Genomic DNA, 19786 nt, shown 5'->3' on the forward strand with positions numbered 1-19786 from the left:
TGCTCAGCCACCCACTCTTGCCAGGACTCCCGGGGGGGGGGGGGGGGGGTCCGGCCTCAACTTCCAAAGACAGATTGGGGGAGGCCCCCTGGGGAAAGAGACTGCCTTAGAGAGCAAGGGTGGGGTGGGGGAGACGCAGCAGGGAACAAGGGGGAGGGTGGGGGAGGGAACACCCATGAAATCCCCAAGACCCCGAGACCACAGGAGGCTAGGCAGGACATCATTTCTTGTCATCTTTAAAAACCAGCACACAATTCCATTCCAAGTAGCTCTTGACCTTCCTCCCTGCTAGGAGGGTACCTATCCAGGCACCCTAGGAGAGCAAGGCCTAAGAAAGAAAAGGCAGAGCCCCCCACCCACCTGCCTGCCTGCCCCTCAAGCCCCGGGACAGGCACACACTGGGGCACCCTGAGCTGGGGCAGGACGAGGCCGCAGGGGCTGCATGCAGGGACAAAGGAAGGAGCCAGACCGCTAAGGGTGCTGACACCCCCTCCCCAACCCTCCCACCCTGTGTTCTGTTTTTCGGTTTTTCTCATTTAAAAAATAATAATAATAAAGTGACAATCACTGGCAGGGGCCAGTTCTTGCACCATTTTCGGTTAAAAAACAGCCAGGGGCACGGACAGTCTTGGTGATCGGCTTCATAGGATGTCTGCCCGCTTATCCCGCGTGCGGCTCCGGGCCTTGGTTTGGGCTTTGAAGGCGGCAGCGTTGTACAGGTGCTGGGGGGGGGGGGGGGGGAGGGGGGAATGGGGGTGGAGAGTGGATCTAGTGAGCAGAGAAGGAGGGAGACCAGATCCTTCCTGCAGCTCACAGGAAGCTCCTCCTCAAGGGAAAAGAGCCGTGGGTGAAGGGTACAAACCTTCTCAAAGCGAGAAATCCTGCAGGCCTTCAAGGCAGAGGCGTCCAGCACCAGCACGGGGCCTAGGCCAAAGACATCCCGGAGGAACTCATTGTTCTGGGGACAGAGAGAAGGGCAGTGAACTTGGGGCCTTCCCATGCGGCCAGGCGGGGCGGCCCTCCCCACCCCCGTGATGTTTTTCCCCACCCGGACCTGGAGGTGGTGGTGCAGGCCGGACCCCAGCACCTCCTTGAAGGCCGCGTAGATTCTGCGCCGAGCCCAGCTGTCCACGTAAAGCACTTCAAATCCAAAGCGGATTTTCTCTTCCTCACATTCACCACCCTGTAAGGGGAGTAAGACCCACACCGCTGGGCTTTGGTGGCTATGTCTGGGGACACGCACATGCTAGGACACACATGCTCACGCACACACACCTCAATAAAGTGCAGCACAGCACGGAAAATCGAGCGCTGGCGCCGGCGGTCGGCCTTGGCACGGTACTTGTTGCTGTCCGTGGCTAGCGTGCGCAGAGCGCTGCAGAGGGCCTCCAAGTCCTCGTAGATGAAGTCCTCCTGCAGGGAGATGGAGAGCAGGCTCCAGCTCTGCAGGGTAGCAGCCTTCCAGGCTGGCACTCGCCACCCTGCCTCCTCCCTGCTGCACCTTGCAGCCCCTTCTAGGCCTCTGCCAAGGGGGCCACCCCTCATCCTAGCTCCGAGCCTGTCAACCTGTGGCCACCTTCCCCCCTTCAGAAGGACCCCGGGCTGCTGCTTCCGGGGACATGTTCTGTTACCCAGTCTGGGGAGTCCCAACAGCTAGGCTACTCACCCCCCCCCCCCCCCACTGTCTCTCGTACCTCAAGGTCCCGGGCGAGTTCAAAAAGCAACGCGATGGTCTCGCCGGCAGCGATGCGCAGGTTCACGCTCTCACTGGACAGCAGCTGGGGCAGCCGGGGCAGCTGCCTGGGGAAGGGGCAGGCTAAGCTACCATGTAGGTGGGAGGCTCCTCCAAACACTCCCCTTGCGCTCCCAGCGGGCAGCCGTGCCTACCTGTCAAGGATATGGCGGAGATGGGTGCTGGGGCAAATGGTGAGCAGCAATGCCCAGGCCTGCAAGGCAGCACCGAGCAGGCCATGCAAACTGGCGGGGATCACAGCAGGTGGGGAGCCACCTGCAGCGCAGTGCCGGCTGAAAACACCTTCTAAGCAGGCAAGACAAGCCAACAGGTCCTAGGAGCACAAGAAGGCAAGAGAATGGTTTAGGGACAAAGTTATAAGCTGTGTGTGTGCACGCATGCGTGCGCCAGTTCTGGGGTTTGAACTCAGGGCCTGGGCACTGTCCCTGAGCTTTGTTGCTCAAGGCTCTACCATTTGAGTATAGCTCCATTTCCAGCTTTTTGGTGGTTAACTGGAGATGAGCATCTCATAGACCTTCCTGCCCAGGCTGGCTACAAACCCCGATCCTCAGATCTCAGCCTCCTGGTTGGCTACGATTACAGGCATGAGCCACCAGCAGTGCCCAGTTCATGTTGCTGCTATCCAGGCCAGCAAGGGAAGTCCCTGATGGTAGAGTTGTGGGTGGCTGAGCAGGAGATACCGGGGCTGGCTTCGGACCTTCACCTTCAGATCTGAGCCTCCTGGGTAACTGGCATTAGCGGGGATCTTAGGAATTCTTAACACCTGTGTCTCAAAGCCACTCACCTGGATGTCAGCGGCAGCCACGTAGCAGCCCAAGCCAAGAGCAGAAGCACACTGTTGGGAGAACAAAGCCGGGCCACAGTCAGGGGTGAGCCTAGGTTCTCAGTCATGAAGCAGGGCAGGTGGAGGCCACCCTCTGCTTAGAGACGGGGTGGAGGAGAGGCTTGATGGAAGCAGGGCACTCACGTGCAGCCGGGCGGTGGGGCTAGCTGTGCTGTCGCTGAGCACCGAGACCAGCAGGGGCTGTAAGCTGCGGAACAGCTCCTCTCCTTTGGGTCCGGGGCCCAGCTGTATACAGAGCAGGCCGAGCACAGCAGCAGCCAGGGCCTGTTCCTCACCCTTCCCTGCAAGATGCTTTTCGGTTAGGTCAGGCAGCCAGTGTCATCACCTGCCCCAGACACCCCAGACCTGACCTTTCTTGAGGCACTTTTCCAGGGCATCAGCCAGTGTGAGGCAGCGCTCCAGCAAGAAGTCAGGGAGCAGATGCGAGGCAAGAGCTGGGCGCAGGCTATCCAGAGCTCCCTGCCGGGTCTTGGCACTGGGGGAATTAAAGAAGTGCGGGTTGGGGCTGGGAAGGTGGCTCAGGGGTAGAGCGCTTGCCTTGCATGCATGAGGCCCTGGGTTCGATTCCTCAGCACCACAGAAGCAGAAAAAAGCCAGAAGTGGTGCTGTGGCTCAAGTGGTAGGGCACTAGTCTTAAGCTGAAGAGCTGAGGGACAGCGCCCAGGTCCAGAGTTCAGGCCCCACGACCGACCAAAAAAAAAAAAGGGGGGTTGCCAATGGTTCACGCCTGTCATCCTACCTACTCAGGAGGCTGAGATCTGAGGATCGAGGTTCCAAGTCAGCCCAGGCAGGCCAAGTCCATGCGACATTAATCTCCAGCGAACCACCCCCAAAAGCCAGAAGTGGAGCTGTGGCTCAACTGGTAGAGTGCTAGACTTGTGCAAAAAAGCTCAAGGATAAAACCTAGGAACTGGAATTCAAGTCCCAGGATCAGACACACACACACACACACACACACACACACACACACACACACACACACACACACACGAGGTCATATGGGCCGATCCTCCTCTCTCGCTCATACCTGGCATAGGCTGATTAGGACCCTGAATATAGACAGGCGTTGGCTCGCAGCCAGAGGTACCTCTTGTCTGTGAGGCAGTCCACATATTCCTTTAGCTTTTCCTTAAGGTCTTCCTGCTGACCCTGCTCATCCACGGCATCACCCCCTGCAAGGCCAGTGGGTCAGCACGACTTCTTGCCCTTGCTCAATGGAGCCCTCTCTGAACCCCTGCCAGAAACCGCCACCTGCTCTCACCCAGGCCGTCCTCGGCAGCGGTGCTGACAAGGCTGGGGCATTCGCTGGTGGTGCTGCGGGCCTCGCTGGCTGCATCATCCTCACTGGACCCTGAGTCCGCTTGGGCACTACTCCGGGCACCTGGGAAGCATAAAATTGGCATTTGAGAGCCAGGCACTGGTACTTCATGTCTAACTAGTTAGGATGCTGCTGCAATGTGAGGCTTGTTGTTCGGAGCCAGCCTGGGCAGGCAAGTCCATGAGACTCTCATCTCCAATAAACTACCAAAAAGCCAAAAGTGGAACTGTGACTCAGGTGATGAGTGCTGGCCTTGAGCAAAAGCAGCTCAGGAACAGTGTCCAGGCCCTCAGTTCAAGCCCCCGGGACTGGCACAAAGGAGAAAGGGAGAGAAGAGGGAGAGGGAGAAAGAAGAGATTACTGGATCAGTTGCACAGAATTTAAAACCAAGGTTTCTCTAATGACAAAATAGAGTGTCAAGAGCAGCTCTTTCAGGTGGAGTAGCTGAAGACAAATGAGCTACAGCTCTGCTTCAGCCCAATACACTTCTCAAGTTACCTATGAGCCCTGGGGCAGAAGCCAAGCTCCCTGTACCTCAAATATATATATACTTTTTTTTTTGGTCGGTCGTGGGGCTTGAACTCTGGGCCTGGGCGCTGTCCCTCAGCTCTTCATCTCAAGGCCAGTGCCACTTGAGCCACGGTGCCACTTCTGGTTTTCTCTGGTGGTTTATTGGAGATAGGAGTTTCATGGCCTTTCCTGCACCAGCTGGCTTTGAGCCCCGATCCTCAGCTCTCAGCCTCCTGAGTAGCTAGGATTACAGGTGTGAGCCATCAGCACCCTGCTTCAAATAAATTTTCTTTTGAGCTTCCTTTATTCTGCTCAGGACTATTAGCTCTTGGTATAAACATACTGGCACCTCCTGATCCTGAAAGAGCAGAAGGTGGCCCTTGACTATATCAGCCTTTAAACACAGGTTCACGGGGCTCAGAAGGTGGCTCAACTGTAGAGTGCTTACCTAGCATCCATGAGGCCCTGGGTTTGATTCCTCAGCACCACATAAACAGAAAAATCCGGAAATGGCGCTGTGGCTCAAGTAGTAGAGTGCTAGCCTTGAACTGAACTGCTCAGGGACAGCCCCCAGACCAAAAAAAAAAAAACAGGTTCACAATAGGGAAATATTGGGGTCCGTGGCGACAGGATGTATGGGTTCACATGATGTGTAGATTCAGTCCAGGGCTAGGGACTGACTTTGGCAAGGATGACCAGATAGGTTTTAATTACCAGACTGGCTCTACAGCTCAGGTACTTATGCTCCTTGCCCGTAGGAAACTGTCCAGCCACACAGAGGCTTCTGCACACCTATCCTCTTACCACTCTGCATGCCCAAACAGCCCAGCCTTCTCTCACTCCAGCCTCTGTGCTCTGGTTCCTTTGGCTGCCATTACACAACACCTTCACTCTTCTCCACCGCTTAGGACTCACCCAGAAGTCCCTCCCATCGGGTTTCCCAGGTTTCCATATGGGGTTGGCGCTCTTCAGCAAATGGTGCCGGCACTTGTTATGAAATGGTTACACTGAACAAATGTATCCCCACCAAAAGCCCCAGTAGGGCGGCGGTCAGGTTAAAGCTGTGTCTGGCTGGCACCCTACCCAAGCAGAATAAACATATGTGTTGACAGCACACCACAGACTTCTGGCGCAGGCTGATAAAGGAGACCCAAGGATCCCTTCGGACCTCAGGCTCTAAGGTTTTCACCTATTCTCAGGGCTCCAGTTTTGTACCGTCCTGAGGGCACCTCCCTCAGTTATCCAAAACAGGTGAGGCTTCGGTCCCCTTCCCGGTTCTTCAGGGAAGAACCAGGCCTTGGCACGCGCACACACGCACACACGCGCGTGGAGAGGGGGGCTGACTGTCTTCCCACTTGGTCCACTGTCAACGAACAACAGAGGAGCAAGGCTTATGGGGAAACTGAAGCCCCTGTGGCTTCAGGTGGCGGCCCAGTCGCAGCTGGGGGCGCGGGAGACCCCCGGCGGGCGAGGCCCGAGTCTGGGCGCACACGTGGCCGGCGCGTCCCGGGGCACGTGCGGGCCTGGACAGTGATCGAGAAGACCGAGCTGGCCGAGGGGCGTCCGGACCCCCGGGTTCTCGGAGACACCGCCGAGGAGCCACGTAGGGTTCTCCCCCCGCCCAGCCCCCACCCCGCGGCTCCAGGCTGGACCCCGCGCCCCCCAACTCACCTCCTCCGCGGCGCCGGCCGCCCTTGCGGGCCGCGTTGCCCTTACGGGCGCGGGGCATGCTGGGAAGCAGGAGTGCGTGTTGTGGCGGGGGTGGGCGCGGGGTCAGGGTCCTGGCGGACAAGGGCTCCAGACCAGCAAGACGCTGGCCAGTGCACCGCACTGAGATTTGGACGGGCGACGGGAGCCACACGACGCGCGCCCCACCATCTTCTCGAGGCGCCCCGCCCTGTCAAACTGGTCTCTGGGAAGGTAAGTTCCCGGACACCCCGCTCTGACCCAAATCCACGCGCCCGGGACTACGATTCCCAGAGGGCTGTGCGCGCAGATGAGGGCCCCCCCCCCCCTCCCCCTGCCGCCGGCTGGGCGCACCGCACCATGGGAATCGCAGTCCCCTCTGGAGCCCCACAAACTGACGCCGCTCCAACTAAACTATGCACCCACAATGCCCTGCGCCCTCCCTCCTCCGACCCTCCCACCCTCCGCCCTTCCCGCCCCGGGCAAGTCTCGCGGCGTGGTTGGCACTTCAGGACCCTTGGAGGAGGGCACTTGCGAGAAGTTGTGAAGTTGCTCGGGTTTGAGGAACGTGAGAGGAGCTCGGGTTTGATGGAATAGGGGAAATAGACAAACCTCAGGTGGTTAGAAAAAAAAAATGTGACTTTTATAATGAAAGCAGAATATAGACAACGGTTTAGCACTTAATAGACGGAACTCAGCTCCGCCTCCAGCCCCACTGCCCCGGGATGGGTTTCCTGTGACTTCTGTGTGGATCCAGTGAAGTGTAGGGCTGCCAACCCTAGTTTGCTGGAACACTGATTCTCTTCGGGCCTGAGAGAGCCCCTGCGTCCCCCCCACCCCCACCCCCCGCTTTCCCACCAGGGATCCCAAGGGCAGTAGGGAGGAAGTGGGTGTTGTAGCGGAACAAAAAGGGGATTTCTCCCAGGGCTGGGAGAGCAACAGCAGAGAAGAGCTGGCCAGGGCAGGAAGGGAGGGGTCCCTGGGCTTTTAGGTAGCTTCTTTCGGTCCAGGCTTAGGTTTCTGGCAAGTAGGTCCCGTCCAGCCCCAGTAACAGCGGCAGCTGAAGGACTCCCAAGTTCCAAGGCTGCCATTTGGCTGCAGGTGCAGAAAGACTTCCCTTTGCCCTGGATCTCGCCGGACACAGCGGCCATGGCCGTGGCACCGCTGGTGACTGCAGGCCATAGCCGCCTTGGTCACACTGGTCACATAGGGGCCTAGGGTGCCCACCAGGTAGTCATGGAGACGCCAACATGCATCCTAGTTTGGAAAAGGGAAGGGTAGGTCAATGCTTATACTCCATAGTCTTGATGTATGTGGCCTCTCCCTCACCCTGGGAACCCCAGCATATGCTATATAAGGTAAGCGGAAGGGGGTAATGATCACCTCAGAGCTGGAGAAACTCAGGTCCCCCCAGAGCACCACGCCGGCTGCCCCTAGTGCTGCACTCACACCAATGGTCTGCACCAGGTCATTCTGGAGATAAAAGAACTGTTAAGTCAGGCTGAACTGTCCCCCTCCCCCCCTGTTTTTTTTTTAACCATAAACTGGTTCAATCTGGGCACCAGTGGCTCACAACTGTCATTCTAGCTACTAATGAGGCTGACATCTGAGGATCATGGTTCAAAGCCAGCCCTGGTAGTAAAGTCTGTGAGACGCTCATGTCTAATTCACCACCAGAAAACCATTAGGGATGCTGTGGCTCAAAGTGGTAGAGCACTAACTAGCCTTGAGCAAAAAGAGCTCAGGGACAGTACCCAGGCCCTGACAAAACAAACTGGTTCCCTGCCATGATCTGGACTTTATCTCTAGATCGTGGGGGCCCCTTTGCAATAGAGCTTCTGAGTGATTTCTCACGGCCTCCACTCAGAGAATAAGTCCTCTTGATTAAGAGCTCCAAAGGCTGGGCTCTATCCATCTCTTGAGCCTTGCCTCATTGGTCAGATGTTTCTAGAATAGGGCCTTTTTCTTGATCAGGACCACTCCCCAAGTCTCCCTGGGCAAAGTCTTCTCGGACCTTTCTAACACAGGACCAGGGCCCTGGACTCAGACTTCCTGGTTTTAGCTTCTACTTACCTGAGACAGGAACCTCCCAGAGTTCTGATACGTGAGGCGGGTATAGGCCAGGACAGGTAGAGGGTGTACGTGCCCAGCCAGGGCTACACGGAAAGCCTCTTCCAAGCGGTATCGGACAAAGGCTTGGTGGTGGGCAGGTGGCAGCCTGGGTGGGAGGTAGATGCTGGGGAAGAGAGCACTGGAGGCGGCCCATAACCAATGCAGTTGGTTGTTTTGGGTCAGAGTAGCTGCACGACAGTGGCCGGTGTAGTTGGAAGCCATATTGTGCCAGCCATTGCCACAGTCTGGGTAGTGATAGAAACCCCAGAGGCCATGGGGCCGCAGTGCCTTGCCCAGCTGGAGGGTATCTTCCATCAGGGCCCGGGCTGCCTGCTCAAAGCCAGCATGAGCTTTGTGGAGCTGTTGCTGAGGGTTGAGATCAGGGAACACCTGCTGTGCCCAAGTCCACGAGGCGGTCTGGTAGGCTCGGCGGTAGTGACCCCAGTTTCCAGTCCACAGTGGATACCACTCCTCCCAGTCCAGCACTGCCAGGCCAGAGAAGTTGAATGCCAGGCTGTGGTTGATCTGGTAGGCAGCTCGTGCCAGGTGGCGGTGTAGGGGCACAGCCTGGGGGATACCCCCATTGTAAGCTATGCCCTTGGGCCCAAGGTAAGGATAGAGGCCAAGCTGGTTTTTGTAGAAGATGGTGATATTCTGGCCATGCAGATGTTGGCCGTGGTTTGCTATGATGTCCAGGGCCTTGAGTGGGAGGCGTACACCAAAGCGGGTCTTACAGCGTACTGAGGGAACATTCCATAGCACAGAGAAAGGGCGCTCAGGAGCCTTCAAGAAGGGCCAGCCATACACCAGGCACAGTGCTACCCCCAGCACTAGGGCTGGGCCTAGCTGCGCGGTCATGCCACAGAGATGGAAACCTGCAGGAGAGACGAGGTGTGAGCAGGGAGAGTCCATGGCCAAGGCCAGGCCTTCCCCACTGCAGGGAAAGCCCAGAAAGCAATCTGCCCAAGAATGAGGGCTGGGGCTAGGAATGTGGCTTAGTGGTAGAGTGTGCTTGCCTGGCATGCATGAAGCCCTGGGTTCAATTCCTCAGTACCACACATCAATAGAAAGAGCCGGAAGTGGTTCTGTGGCTCAAGTGGTTAAGAGTGGTAGCTTTGAGCACAAGTAGCTCAGGGACAGTGCCCAGGCCCTGAATTCAAGTCCCAAGACTGCCAAAAAAGAAAGAAAGAATGAGGGCAGGGCAAGGCATGGCTCTCTAGGGTCCAACTGGTTTCTCAGAACCACCACACCCCAGGCTAGACTGGCAGCTTCCCTCTAGCCTTCTCCCTCTCTGTCAAGGATATCAGCATATCCTCTGAGACCTCTCCCACACAGCAAGTCAGAGTCCTCTTTGTTCTTCTCCCTTCCCCTGAAATATTCCTTGCTGGCCTAACTTCATTCCTATTCAACACTCAGGTCTCTGCTGAACACCATTTCCTTTAGGTTTCTTGGATCAGGAGGGAGTGTCAAGACACTACTGAATTCCCTTGTCCCAGCCGTGGATCTTGCTACAGTCATGCCAGGTCTATTCTCTTAGTGTGTGTGTGGGGTGGGGGGAGGAAGGGAAGCTATCTGTGTAATTGGCTATGTCCATTTCTGGGCCTGGCACATAGTAGGTGCTCAGCGAATAGTAATGAGTGAAAAGGAGAGGGAATAGTCACTGTCTCTTGGGCCTAGCAGGGTGGGAGGGGATAAAGGGGAAGTCATCACCCCACAGTGACTCCAGGGCCAAGTTGGATCTGGGTGTCTTTTGTCAGGATGGAGGACATGAGCAGGGTTAGGATGGTTAACAAATAAAATGGTCGCAGCCACACCCAACGGAAGCCTTTATTCAGCCATACTAACGGCTCTGCGGCAGAGCTACGAAGCCACTTCTGGCCCTGCTGGAACACAGGAAAGATGCCCGGATTAAGGCTACCTCCTCTCCCCCACCAGGGGCTTGAGGCTGAGGTACGGCCGGCCGCCTGGGCAGTCCAGTGACCTGGGGGATAGCCGCCTTCTCCTGGGTAGCCCTCAGATGTCTTTTTCCATCCAGAATATGGGACATCCCTTCAGGTCTTGGTACTGGGTCTGTATCAGGCTGGGTGGAAGGGGCCCCGGCGGAGGTGGGGGTGGAGAGGAGGTGGGCAGGGGCAGGGGCGGAGGTGGTGGTAACGGGGACCCCGTGTGGCCGCGTGGGGCAGGTTTGGCAGTGAGGCTAGGAGTCTTGCAGGGTGTCTGGGGCCAGGGGGTCTGAGGGAAGGCACGAAGCAGGGTACTAGGCAGCCGTCGGCTGGCGAAGACCAAGCCCTGCACAGGTTCACCCAGCTTGTAGCCCAGGTGTGCATAGAAGTGCAGCTGGTCATGAGTGGTGAGGTGCAGCCGTCGGAAGCCTCGGGCACGAGCAAAGGCCTCCAGGCCCTCCATGAGCCGCCGTCCAAAGCCACGGCCCCTCAGGGCCCGGGCTACCACCACCGTCTCCACTAAGAGACTCTGGGGCCGGTCTAGAACTCGTGACAGGCGAGCATGGCCCACCACAGTGGGGGCTGCTTCAGGGGAAGGGTGGGGGCTCAGGAGCATCAAGCAGAGCGGGAAGGCATCTGAGGACTGGCCCAGGGAGTGGAGCCGGGAGGCCCGGCTTCGGGGCCACTGATCATTGATGAGGTCGGCACAAGCATCCAGCAGCTCAGGTCGGCAGTGGGCAGGCTCCAGGGTCAACTCCGCCAGGCTGGGCACTGGGATCTCCTTGGCCTGGGGCGCAGGATCCAGGGTGAGCTCAGGTGGGCTAGGACTGAGGTTCATCTCTCAAGGTAGATGGAAGCCAAAGTCAGTTCAACTAGCTTGCTGGTGCTCGGGGAGGGGCGGCTCTGGCTGGTGGGTGGGATCCAGGGTGGGCTTGTTCAAGCTGAATCTCGGGGTCAGTTTTGGCTGGCATGCAGGAACCAGAGTCAGCTTAGCCGGGCTGGTACTCAGGATCAGCTCCATCCAGTGCTCAGGGTGTCTAGGGTAGGGGACAGCAGCCTGGCTGGGCCAGAGCTCAGGGTCAGCTCTTGCCTACATGTAGGATCCAGGCTCAGGTGAGGCAGGCTGGGAGCCAAGGTCACCTCCTGTTAGGCTGCAGGTGGCTCAGTGCCAGTCCGATAGGGCCATAGTCTCCAAGCAGTGGCATCTCCTCAAACCACAAGGCTCCCCTCCTGGGGAATAACAGCTGGGCTGGGCTGTATCGGGAGGACACAGTTGGGGTAGGGAAGGACTAATGAGTGCAAAGGGAGTTAAGTGTATCCTGAAACTGGGCAGCGATCTTACACTCACCTGATGGTACAGAGGGCCTGGAAGAGACCTGTTTTCTCTACCCTGGGGGAGAGAATTCAGGTGCATGTATCCGAGTATCCTACGACATATTGGAGGAAAGCTGAGAAAGATGGTAAGCTGAAGGCTAGGGCAGAAACCAGGGGTTCTGGCTTCTCTATCTGCCTGGCTATCCATTTCTCCTCCCCAAGATGATCAACCCAGCCTGTTTCCCAGTTCTTTCTCTCTAGCTTTCCACTACTAAGCCTGGCTGGCCTTGGACAGAAAATGCAAACCAGACACCATAGCTACTGCTTCCACCCATCTGAGGTTCTCTTTGGAAGAAACACCACCTCTCCAGGAGCTGCCCTGTTCCTTCCTTTCCCTACCTGGCAGCTCTCCCTCCAGTTGCCAGCCTCTTCAACTTCCTGGACCATGCCCATGTCTCACTGATCCTTGGGCACTCATTCTCGAAGCTTAGCATTTCCCCTCCTTCTTCTGCCTTCCCTGCCCAGTCACAAAACCTCTGGCTCCTTTTCTGATTCTGCCCAGCTCAGGACACTGAATATAGATCCAACTGACTCCACCAGATGGGGTCCCAGCAACACCAGGTGGGGGTGCAGTGTAGGGCCCGCAATTGCACCAGACAGTTACAACTGTGGGCCAGGTTCCCTCTGGGTTTTGTAATCACTCAAGATAAGGACCACAGCTTCCTTATATATCCAGAGGTGGCCAACGGCCTCCAAGTTGGGGGCTCAGAACTCCTGTATGCAAACCCTATTGTTGTCTTTTTTATTTTTTATTTTTTTGCCAGTCCTGGGACTTGAACTCAGAGCCTGGGCACTGTCTCTGGGCTTCTTTTGCTCAAAGTTAGCACTCTACCACTAAGCCAAAGTGCCACTTCCAGCTGTTTGTTTCACTGAGGAATCGAACCCAGGGCTTCATACATGCTGGGCAAGCACTCTACCACTAAGCCACATTCCCAGTCCCCCATCTTTTTTTTTGTTCTTGTTTTGTGGCTTTTTTTTGTGCACTGGTCCTCCTAGGGCTTGAACTTAGGACATGGGTGTTGTCCCTGGACTTTTTTTGTGCATTCAAGACTCGCGCTTTACCACTTGAGCCCCCCAGCTGCACTTCTGACTTTTTAGGTGGTTAACTGGAGATTAGCATCTCAAGGGTGTCCTGTCCCCGCTGGCTTTGAACCACGACCCTCAGATGTCAGCCTCTTGAGTAGCTGGGATTACAGGAGTGAGCGACAAGCTCGGGCTCTGCTCATATTATTTGAGATCTTGCCTAGCTAGGAGAGGATCTGTGCTGGGGGCTCACTCCTTTCCTCCTTATTTTTGTTTTTTTTTTTTTTCTCCCTGTGAACTCCTTTGAACTCACAGCCAGCCGCTCTGGCAGCACATGCTGTGTAATTTCTCACAGTGGTCTCCTCTCCTCTCCACAGAGCTCCTCCTGGTTCTCTTCCCGCCAGCCCTTGGAGCTAGTCCTTAATAATAGTTCCCAATTCTCCTCATGCCACACCCCACCTCCCCTCGGCCCCCTCACCTGTTTCAGCCACCTCTCTACAGAAAGAAGCGGCGCTCCCAAGGCCTGAAGCTCCAAGGTGGGCCCTCAGGTCTCACAACACTCCCCCCCCCCACCCACAAGCTACCCCACAGGCTGAATGAACGCTGCAGCGCAGCCCCGCCCACTGTGGGCGGGGCGAAGCGCGGGAGGGGCGGGGCTGCCCTCTCCAGGGGCCTCGACTCCCCCCCCCACCCCGCCCCTACATGGGTCACAGGTAAGGGGTTCGAAGGATTGACTCCAGGGCTGGGTGTGGCTCGGCCTGCACCCGAAGGGAAGGCCTGGGCACGCGGGGACCTCCAAGGTGGGGGGGGGGCCGAGCGACGCGCAGGGAGGGCGAGGCGGTACTGACATGTTAATAATGCTGGTGCTGGGGTGTTCTGTGTCCGCACGGCTCGGCTTCTCACGGTCTCCGGCTCACACTCCTCGGTCCTCCCGCTCCGGCTGCGTCCCGTCCTCCCCCCCCCCCCCCCCCGCCCCAGCGGTGTGCTGCGGCCGACACGTGCAGGTTTTTAACAGTCGACGGCGTCACTAACTCTCCCCGGAGCTCCTCCACGGCTGCCAGGCCCGGCCCCGGGACGCCGGAGCGTCACCGCCCCGGCCCCGCCCCCTCGTTCTGCGACGTCACAACACCAGGACGAGGGCGCAGGCTCAGTCCCTTCCCCGCCCCTGTGGAGGCGAGGGCGTGGTTTCCAGATGGCCACGCCCCCTCCTCCAGCCCGGTGTCCTTTCAGACTCCGCCTCTAAGGTCCGTGCGTCTCCCAATCAGGTCTGGTTCGGATTCACTTCCGCTTCAGCTCAGCCCTCGCCCCGCCTCCGACGTTAGCTCCGCCCCTGCTTCCCCCGCCCCGCCCCTGCTTCCCCCGCCCCGCCTCAGCTCATCCCAGGCTCTGACCGTAAAGTCCCATTGGCGGGGAGGGGGCGGTTGTGGGGCTTGAACTTAGGCCCGGGGCGCCTTCCCAAAGCTTTTGTGCTTCACTCCACCTTCTGAGCCACTGCCCCAGTCCTAGTTTTCTAGTGGTTACTTGGAGATAAGAGTCTCACAGACCTTCCTGCTCAGGCTGCCTTCGAGCCATGATCTTCAGCCTCCTGAGTAGCTCCTGAGTCAGGCCTGAGCCACTAGAACCTGGAGAGTGAGTCTCTCTCTCTCTCTTTCCCCCTCCCTCCCTCCTTCCCTCTCTCTTTCTCTCTATCTTGGATCCATCACGGGGCTTGAATTCTGGGCCTTTGTCACTGTCCCTGAGCTCTTCAGCTCAAGGCCAGCGCCCTACTACTTGAGCCACAGCACCACTTCCCATGTTCTGGTGGCTCATTGGAGATAAGAGTCTCATGGATTTCCCTGCCCAGGCTGGCTTTGAACTGTGACTCTCAGATCTCAGCCTCCTGAGTCGCTAGGATTACAGGCCGTGAGCTACCAGCACCCAGCAGAGTCCCATTTTATTTGGGTTCCCTGGGGACAGGATCCTGCTCCCTGCCCAACATAGAAACAAGGTTCTGGTTAGTCGCTGCCCCCAGCAGATGTTAGACTTGGACTAAAAAAGAGGAACCTTTACGGTGCATCCTGGATACCAGAGCTGGCCCACTTTCAGCATTCAAATAAACAGATCTCCTAAATAAAATCACATCACGTCTGCTTTATTTGCTGGGTGGGGTGGTGCTAGTGTCTCAGTGAATCAGTAGGTCCTGCAGTGCTGGTTATCAAGTTATTCAAGAGCAGGTGAGCAAGGACCCCATCTCTAGAACCAGACAGCTTAGATCTGAACTTCTGTCGTTTCCTGCTGTGCAACCTCCCTCTCCCTGTGGGTTCCTTGGTTTTCTTTCTCACAGCCTCATTGTGAAAACTAAACAAGTTAGCCAGCTTTAGTACAGAACAGGCCCTTCCTTGGTGGATGGCATCTTTTGTGAATGACCACTGGAAAGGCTGGTTCAGTGTCTCTGGAGGAATTGTCTATGATCCTGAGGAGTAACCTCATAGGACATGGAAAAGGATGATTGATCTCTGCCCCAGGTTCTTTTTTTTTTTTTTGCTGGTCATGGGGCCTGAACTCAGGGCCTGTGCGTTGTCCCTCAGCTCTTCAGCTAAAGGCTAGCACTCTACCACTTGAGCCACAGCGCCACTCCCGGCTTTTTCTGCTTATGTGGTACTGAGGAATTGAACCCAGGGCCTCATGCATGCAAGGCAAGCGCTCTACCACTGAGCCACCTTCCCAGCCCCTCTGCCCCAGGTTCTAACTCCCTCAGCCTGTGTGTGTGTGTGTGTGTGTGTGTGTGTGTGTGTGTGTGCGTGCGTGCAGGACACATGCTCAGGATAGTAACTGAGTATCCTCCTGACTATGACCATGACTTGCTTGTCTGTGCTGTGTCTGAGGAACGCTGTGGTCACCTCAAGACTGCATGAGGTCTACTCAATGTATAGAACCTGCCCATCACCAAATGTCCCTCTGTTCACACGAGGCTCCCCGCCAGCCCTGGTAACAGCGACATTTGAACTTCATAGCCATCTGTGCCCGATCTTCAAGTGAGAGGGTACCCTTCAGGGTCAAGGGTCTGCCACCGTGTGTAAGCTGGATGGAGAAACTTGCAGGGTTAAGGAACAGTTGGGCCTGGGGATGGCTCTGGTGGCGGGCACAGCGCCCATGGCCAGTACATAGGGCTTGACTGCAGAGAAGAGCTCCACTGGTAACGTTCAGGACAAAGGGCCCTAGTGTGGTATCCATATACTCCTTGATGGCTTGGCATGATTCCTGGGTGGGAAGGGGAGTGTTAGAGACACCACAACCATGCATCCACTTACCTAAGGCAGCAGTGGGGAGGAAGGGCGAGACGGGATCTCCTCTCTGCCCCCAGGCCTCAGCTCACCTTGGTCTTTGTGTGTACCCAGCTCATCCAGAGCACGACTCCTGCTGCCCCTTGGGCTGCACTTTCCCCCAAGCTGTGCTCCAACTCTTCCTGTGGAAAAAAAAAAAAAAAAGACAACACAGCTCTGAACCGCTCTTCCTGGCTCCCATGGCAGATTTCTGTGACACTGATGGATGGGCTAAATAAATAATATATAGCTATATATGCCAGGCACTGGTGGCTCACCTTTGTAATCCTAGCTACTCAGGAAGCTGAGATCTGAGGATCGCAGTTCAAAGCTAGCCCAAGCAGGAAAGTCCTGGAGACTCTTATCTCCAATGGACCCCCAGAAAACCAGAAGTGGCGCTGTGGCTCAAGTGGTAAAGCTCTCGCCTTGAGCTGAAAAGCTGAGGGACAGCGACCAGGCCCAGAGTTCAAGCCCCATGAGTGACACACACACACAAAAAAAAAGCACAGGGAAAGCACCCAGGCCCCAAGTTCAAACCCTACAACCCAGGGATGGAGGGGTGGGGTCCCACAAAACTTACCAAGGGCAGAAGTTTTGTCATGTTGTAGAAGATCTGCACATAGGGCAACACAGGCAGGTGAGGGGCCCTGGCAGCTGCAGCCACACGGAATGCCTCTTCCACACGATGCCGCACGAACAGCTGTGCTTTCTCTGTGCCCACCAGCTCTGTGGGCATGTAGATACTAGGGTAGAGGGCACGGCTCTGGTTCCATAGCCATCTTAGCTGGTCGTTTTGGACCCGGATGTAATGTGAGCACTGCCCTGTGTAGTTGGCTCTCCGAAAGTCATAGTTGTAACAATTGGGGAAGCCATAGAAACCCCAGAGGCCACGAGGACGCAGTGTCTCGCCCAGCTGCAGGGTGCCTGCCATCCAGGCCTGCGCAGCTTCCTGGAACTGGTCCTTGGCTGCTTCCTCCACCTGGCTTGCTGGCCAATCAGGGTGCTGTGTCTGTACCAGGGCCCGGGAACGTTGCCGATAAATGTCCTTGGAATCCCAATTGAAGGCCCAGAGCGGGCGCCATGCCTCCCAGTCAATGACTGCCAGTCCGGAGAAAGCAGACACGGGGATGGCGGCTTGGATGTCCCAATATGCGCGGGTCAGGTGGGTATACAGGCTGGCATTCTGGGGCAAGCCACCAAATACTGGCTCCCCAGTAGTTGTATAGTAAGGGTAGGAACCCAGCTGCCAGCTGTAGAATATAGTCATGTTAGGACCGTGGAAGGTCTGCCCTGGGTTGGCGACCACATCGAAGACACTGACATCCACATCCACGCCGTGCCTTTCTAGACATGACTGGGTATCGGCATTCCACACGGTGATGAAGGGCTGGTTGGTTACCACAGGACCCCTGGAGCTTTGAGTCAGGTCCAGCCAGATCAAGAAGAGAGTACAGATGCGAAGCAACTGGGCTGTGGCAGCACAGAGTGGGTCTGCGAACACCTGGCCAGGGGAGGCAAAGCTGAGGAGAGGCCTGGAACTTTCTATCATCTGCTCAGGGCAGGTGGGATGAATCCCTTGCTCACATATCCATCCTTGGCCCTGGTTTTTGTTTTGTTTTGTTTTTGTCAGTCGTGGGGCTTGAACTCTGGGCCTGGGCACTGACCCTGAGCACTTCAGCTCAAGGTGAGCGCTCTACTACTTGCGCCACAGCGCCACTTCCGGTTTTCTGGTGCGTTCATTGGAGATAAGGGTCCCACGGACTTGCCTACCCAGGCTGGCTTTGAACCGTGATCCTCAGATCTCAGCTTCCTGAGTAGCTGGGATTTTAGGCGGGAGCCCCCAGCGCTTGGCTTCTTGGCTCTGATTTGAGTTAAACATTGCCCTACAGTGGCCAGGGAGGTCGATGAAGAGAAGCCCAAAGGGGAACACTGCCATTAGAGGAGATACGCCAATCACTTCTGTGGCCAAGCCTAGGTCATCTGCCTCCCACCAATCTTGCCCTGGCTTAAAGATTGTCTCCCCGTGTTTCCCAAGGACCAGCGAGGCCATGACATCTCCTCTGGAAGAAGGGGCTGAGCTAAACTTGTCACTCCAGACAGCCCTGTTAGATCAGAGGGACACTTCATGATCACTTCCGCTAGAACTCCTAGTAGCCACTAGGAAAAGAGATGCTCAGTGGCTTAGATCAGCCCAGCCCTTCTGGACCCCTCACTGTGCCCCCCCCCCCACCTGCCCAGCTGCCCAATTGTCCCTACTGACCTCAGGGCAGAAGAGCTTCATCTTCCAAACTTGCTGACTCTATACCTCGGCAGGGTTTGGCCAGAGTTTCCGCCTTCACACTCCAAAGCCCCAGCTGCACCAGAATCTCCAAGAGGAAAAAGCTGCTGCTAGAAATTCTGAGCGTTTTGTAGATGGTCACACTACCCAACCCCATCTGGGGGTGGAGCCTTGGTGGGGTAGGGGGTGGGCTAGCAGTGGCCACACCCACTGGCAGGGCTTTGTGGCTGTGCTGTGTAGCTGGAAAGGTAGGGAGGAGGCTCAGGCAGCTGGGAAGAAGCTGCTGTGATCTGGCGTCCGGGTTCCTGAGGATTATAGGCTCAGAGAATACACTTTCTCTAGATCGCTGCCATGATGACATTAGCTGACCATAGACATTCTTGCCTTGGTGGATTCCTTCTTCCTTAAAGCAACAGGGTTGGAGATGGAACCCTAGGATATCAGGCTCGTGGGGCAAACATTCTACCACTGAGCTAGGCTCCTCAACTCTTCAAACAATATATATTATTTCTTTTTGTTTTGATCGGTCGTGGGGCTTGAACAGCTTTGATGCTGTCCCTGCACACTTCAGCTCAAGGTGAGTGCTCTACTGCTTGAGCCACAGTGCTATTCCAGTGTTTTCTGAGTGGTTCATTGGAGAGAAGAGTCTCACAGAGTTGCCTGCCCAGGCTGGCTTTGAACCGCGATCCTCAGATCTCAGCCTCCTGAGTAGCTAAGATTACAGCGTGAGCCACCAGCGTCCAGCTTCAAACAATATTTTAAAATATATTTTACAGGACTAGATGTGGCTCATTGATGGATGAGCTGGCACACATGATGTCCCATACAAAACGAAAACAAAATGTATTTTACAACTGTGTTGATAGCTGAAAACTGATCTAGGGGCGTGGCTCAAGTGGCAAGTGCAAAGTCCTGAGTTCAAACCACAGTACGTCCAAAAAACAAAAAATCAAGACTGGGTATTGGCTATTCATGATCAATATATTTGGTTTTTTTTTTTTCAATTAAAAAATTAAACAGCTGAGTGCTGTTTAAGATACGCAGACCTGAGCATTGAGTTTTGGTATTTACTGGTTGTCCCCCCTCCCCAATTCTGACATCTAACGTTGTCCTTCTATATACTTTTTTTTTTTTTTTGTCGGTCGTGGGGCTGCCACTTCCGGTTTTCTGGTGGTTTATTGGAGATAGGAGTCTCAGAGTCTTTCCTGCCCGGGCTGGCTTTGAACCACAATCCTCAGATCTCAGCCTCCTGAGTAAGCTAGGATTACAGGCGTGACCCACCAGTGCCCGAACTCTTCTATATACTTTTATCCTTTGATCTTGATAATCATTTCTTTTTTTGGGGGGGAGTCCGGTCATGGGGCCTGGGCGCTGTCCCTCAGCTCTTCAGCTCAAGGCTAGCACTCTACCACTTGAGCCACAGGGCCACTTCCAGCTTTTTTCTTTTTGCTTATGTGGTGCTGAAGAATCGAACCCAGGGCCTCAGGCATGCAAGGCAAAGCGCTCTACCACTGAGCCACCTTCCCAGCCCTTGATATTCAGATTTCTAAGGTCTGCTTGTGAACTTCAGCATTTGCTTCCTGAAGGTGGTGCCTTTCTTCTAATTTTTATGAAGCCCTTTGATCTCTTTAAATGCAATTTGT

The 19786-nt window shown here is 56.0% G+C and overlaps 4 protein-coding genes across 6 annotated transcripts; all 4 read right to left on the reverse strand.

Annotated features, from left to right (window-relative positions):
- Positions 1–220: 220 nt before the first annotated feature.
- Ifrd2 (interferon related developmental regulator 2) lies at positions 221–6364 on the reverse strand. Its single transcript, XM_042666121.1, has 12 exons — positions 6097–6364; positions 3859–3978; positions 3685–3769; positions 2948–3072; positions 2721–2878; positions 2538–2588; positions 1888–2066; positions 1695–1800; positions 1276–1413; positions 1055–1183; positions 863–958; positions 221–722 (listed from the first exon to the last, which is right to left on the reverse strand). The coding sequence occupies exons 1-12, from the start codon at positions 6152–6154 to the stop codon at positions 642–644; spliced, it is 1326 nt and encodes a 441-aa protein (XP_042522055.1). The 5' UTR covers positions 6155–6364; the 3' UTR covers positions 221–641.
- On the reverse strand, positions 4843–18240 carry Hyal1 (hyaluronidase 1). Of its 3 annotated transcripts, none has more exons than XM_042666119.1 (4): positions 16446–17419; positions 15919–16008; positions 15465–15803; positions 4843–4853 (listed from the first exon to the last, which is right to left on the reverse strand). In XM_042666119.1, exons 1-3 carry the CDS (start codon positions 17412–17414, stop codon positions 15486–15488), a joined length of 1377 nt encoding a protein of 458 aa, XP_042522053.1. In that variant the 5' UTR covers positions 17415–17419; the 3' UTR covers positions 4843–4853; positions 15465–15485. The 3 variants fall into 3 exon arrangements, with proteins under 3 accessions (XP_042522053.1, XP_042522054.1, XP_042522052.1); XM_042666120.1 differs by lacking the exon at positions 4843–4853 and adding an exon at positions 18126–18240 and having other exon boundaries at positions 15301–15803; positions 16446–17366; XM_042666118.1 differs by lacking the exon at positions 4843–4853 and having other exon boundaries at positions 15301–15803.
- On the reverse strand, positions 6733–13488 carry Hyal3 (hyaluronidase 3). The gene is made up of 4 exons (XM_042666122.1): positions 13412–13488; positions 8185–9098; positions 7495–7584; positions 6733–7368 (listed from the first exon to the last, which is right to left on the reverse strand). Exons 2-4 carry the CDS (start codon positions 9079–9081, stop codon positions 7099–7101), a joined length of 1257 nt encoding a protein of 418 aa, XP_042522056.1. The 5' UTR covers positions 9082–9098; positions 13412–13488; the 3' UTR covers positions 6733–7098.
- Positions 10033–13500, reverse strand: Naa80 (N-alpha-acetyltransferase 80, NatH catalytic subunit). Its single transcript, XM_042666123.1, has 2 exons — positions 13412–13500; positions 10033–11420 (listed from the first exon to the last, which is right to left on the reverse strand). The coding sequence occupies exon 2, from the start codon at positions 11002–11004 to the stop codon at positions 10237–10239; it is 768 nt and encodes a 255-aa protein (XP_042522057.1). The 5' UTR covers positions 11005–11420; positions 13412–13500; the 3' UTR covers positions 10033–10236.
- Positions 18241–19786: the final 1546 nt, after the last annotated feature.

This window comes from Dipodomys spectabilis, unplaced genomic scaffold (assembly GCF_019054845.1).
Source record: "Dipodomys spectabilis isolate Male_0828 unplaced genomic scaffold, ASM1905484v1 ptg000360l, whole genome shotgun sequence".
In the NCBI taxonomy this organism is placed as follows: Eukaryota; Metazoa; Chordata; class Mammalia; order Rodentia; family Heteromyidae; genus Dipodomys; species Dipodomys spectabilis.

What these genes read in the sequence shown, in the direction of transcription:
- Ifrd2 (XM_042666121.1), bottom strand. Translation starts at nt 6,154, where the DNA reads ATGCCCCGCGCCCGTAAGGGCAACGCGGCCCGCAAGGGCGGCCGGCGC. An exon ending in GCCCCACCGCCCGGCTGCAC is followed by an intron (nt 2,589 to 2,720) that starts GTGAGTGCCCTG and finishes TTCTCCCAACAG; the next exon opens with TGTGCTTCTGCTCTTGGCTT. An exon ending in GCCTGCACCACCACCTCCAG is followed by an intron (nt 959 to 1,054) that starts GTCCGGGTGGGG and finishes CTCTGTCCCCAG; the next exon opens with AACAATGAGTTCCTCCGGGA.
- Hyal3 (XM_042666122.1), bottom strand. Translation starts at nt 9,081, where the DNA reads ATGACCGCGCAGCTAGGCCCAGCCCTAGTGCTGGGGGTAGCACTGTGC. An exon ending in CTGGGAGGTTCCTGTCTCAG is followed by an intron (nt 7,585 to 8,184) that starts GTAAGTAGAAGC and finishes TTTTATCTCCAG; the next exon opens with AATGACCTGGTGCAGACCAT. An exon ending in TGAGTTTCTCCAGCTCTGAG is followed by an intron (nt 7,369 to 7,494) that starts GTGATCATTACC and finishes TTTCCAAACTAG; the next exon opens with GATGCATGTTGGCGTCTCCA.
- Naa80 (XM_042666123.1), bottom strand. Translation starts at nt 11,004, where the DNA reads ATGAACCTCAGTCCTAGCCCACCTGAGCTCACCCTGGATCCTGCGCCC.
- Hyal1 (XM_042666119.1), bottom strand. Translation starts at nt 17,414, where the DNA reads ATGATAGAAAGTTCCAGGCCTCTCCTCAGCTTTGCCTCCCCTGGCCAG. An exon ending in TGACAAAACTTCTGCCCTTG is followed by an intron (nt 16,009 to 16,445) that starts GTAAGTTTTGTG and finishes TTTTTTCCACAG; the next exon opens with GAAGAGTTGGAGCACAGCTT. An exon ending in GGGTACACACAAAGACCAAG is followed by an intron (nt 15,804 to 15,918) that starts GTGAGCTGAGGC and finishes CTTCCCACCCAG; the next exon opens with GAATCATGCCAAGCCATCAA.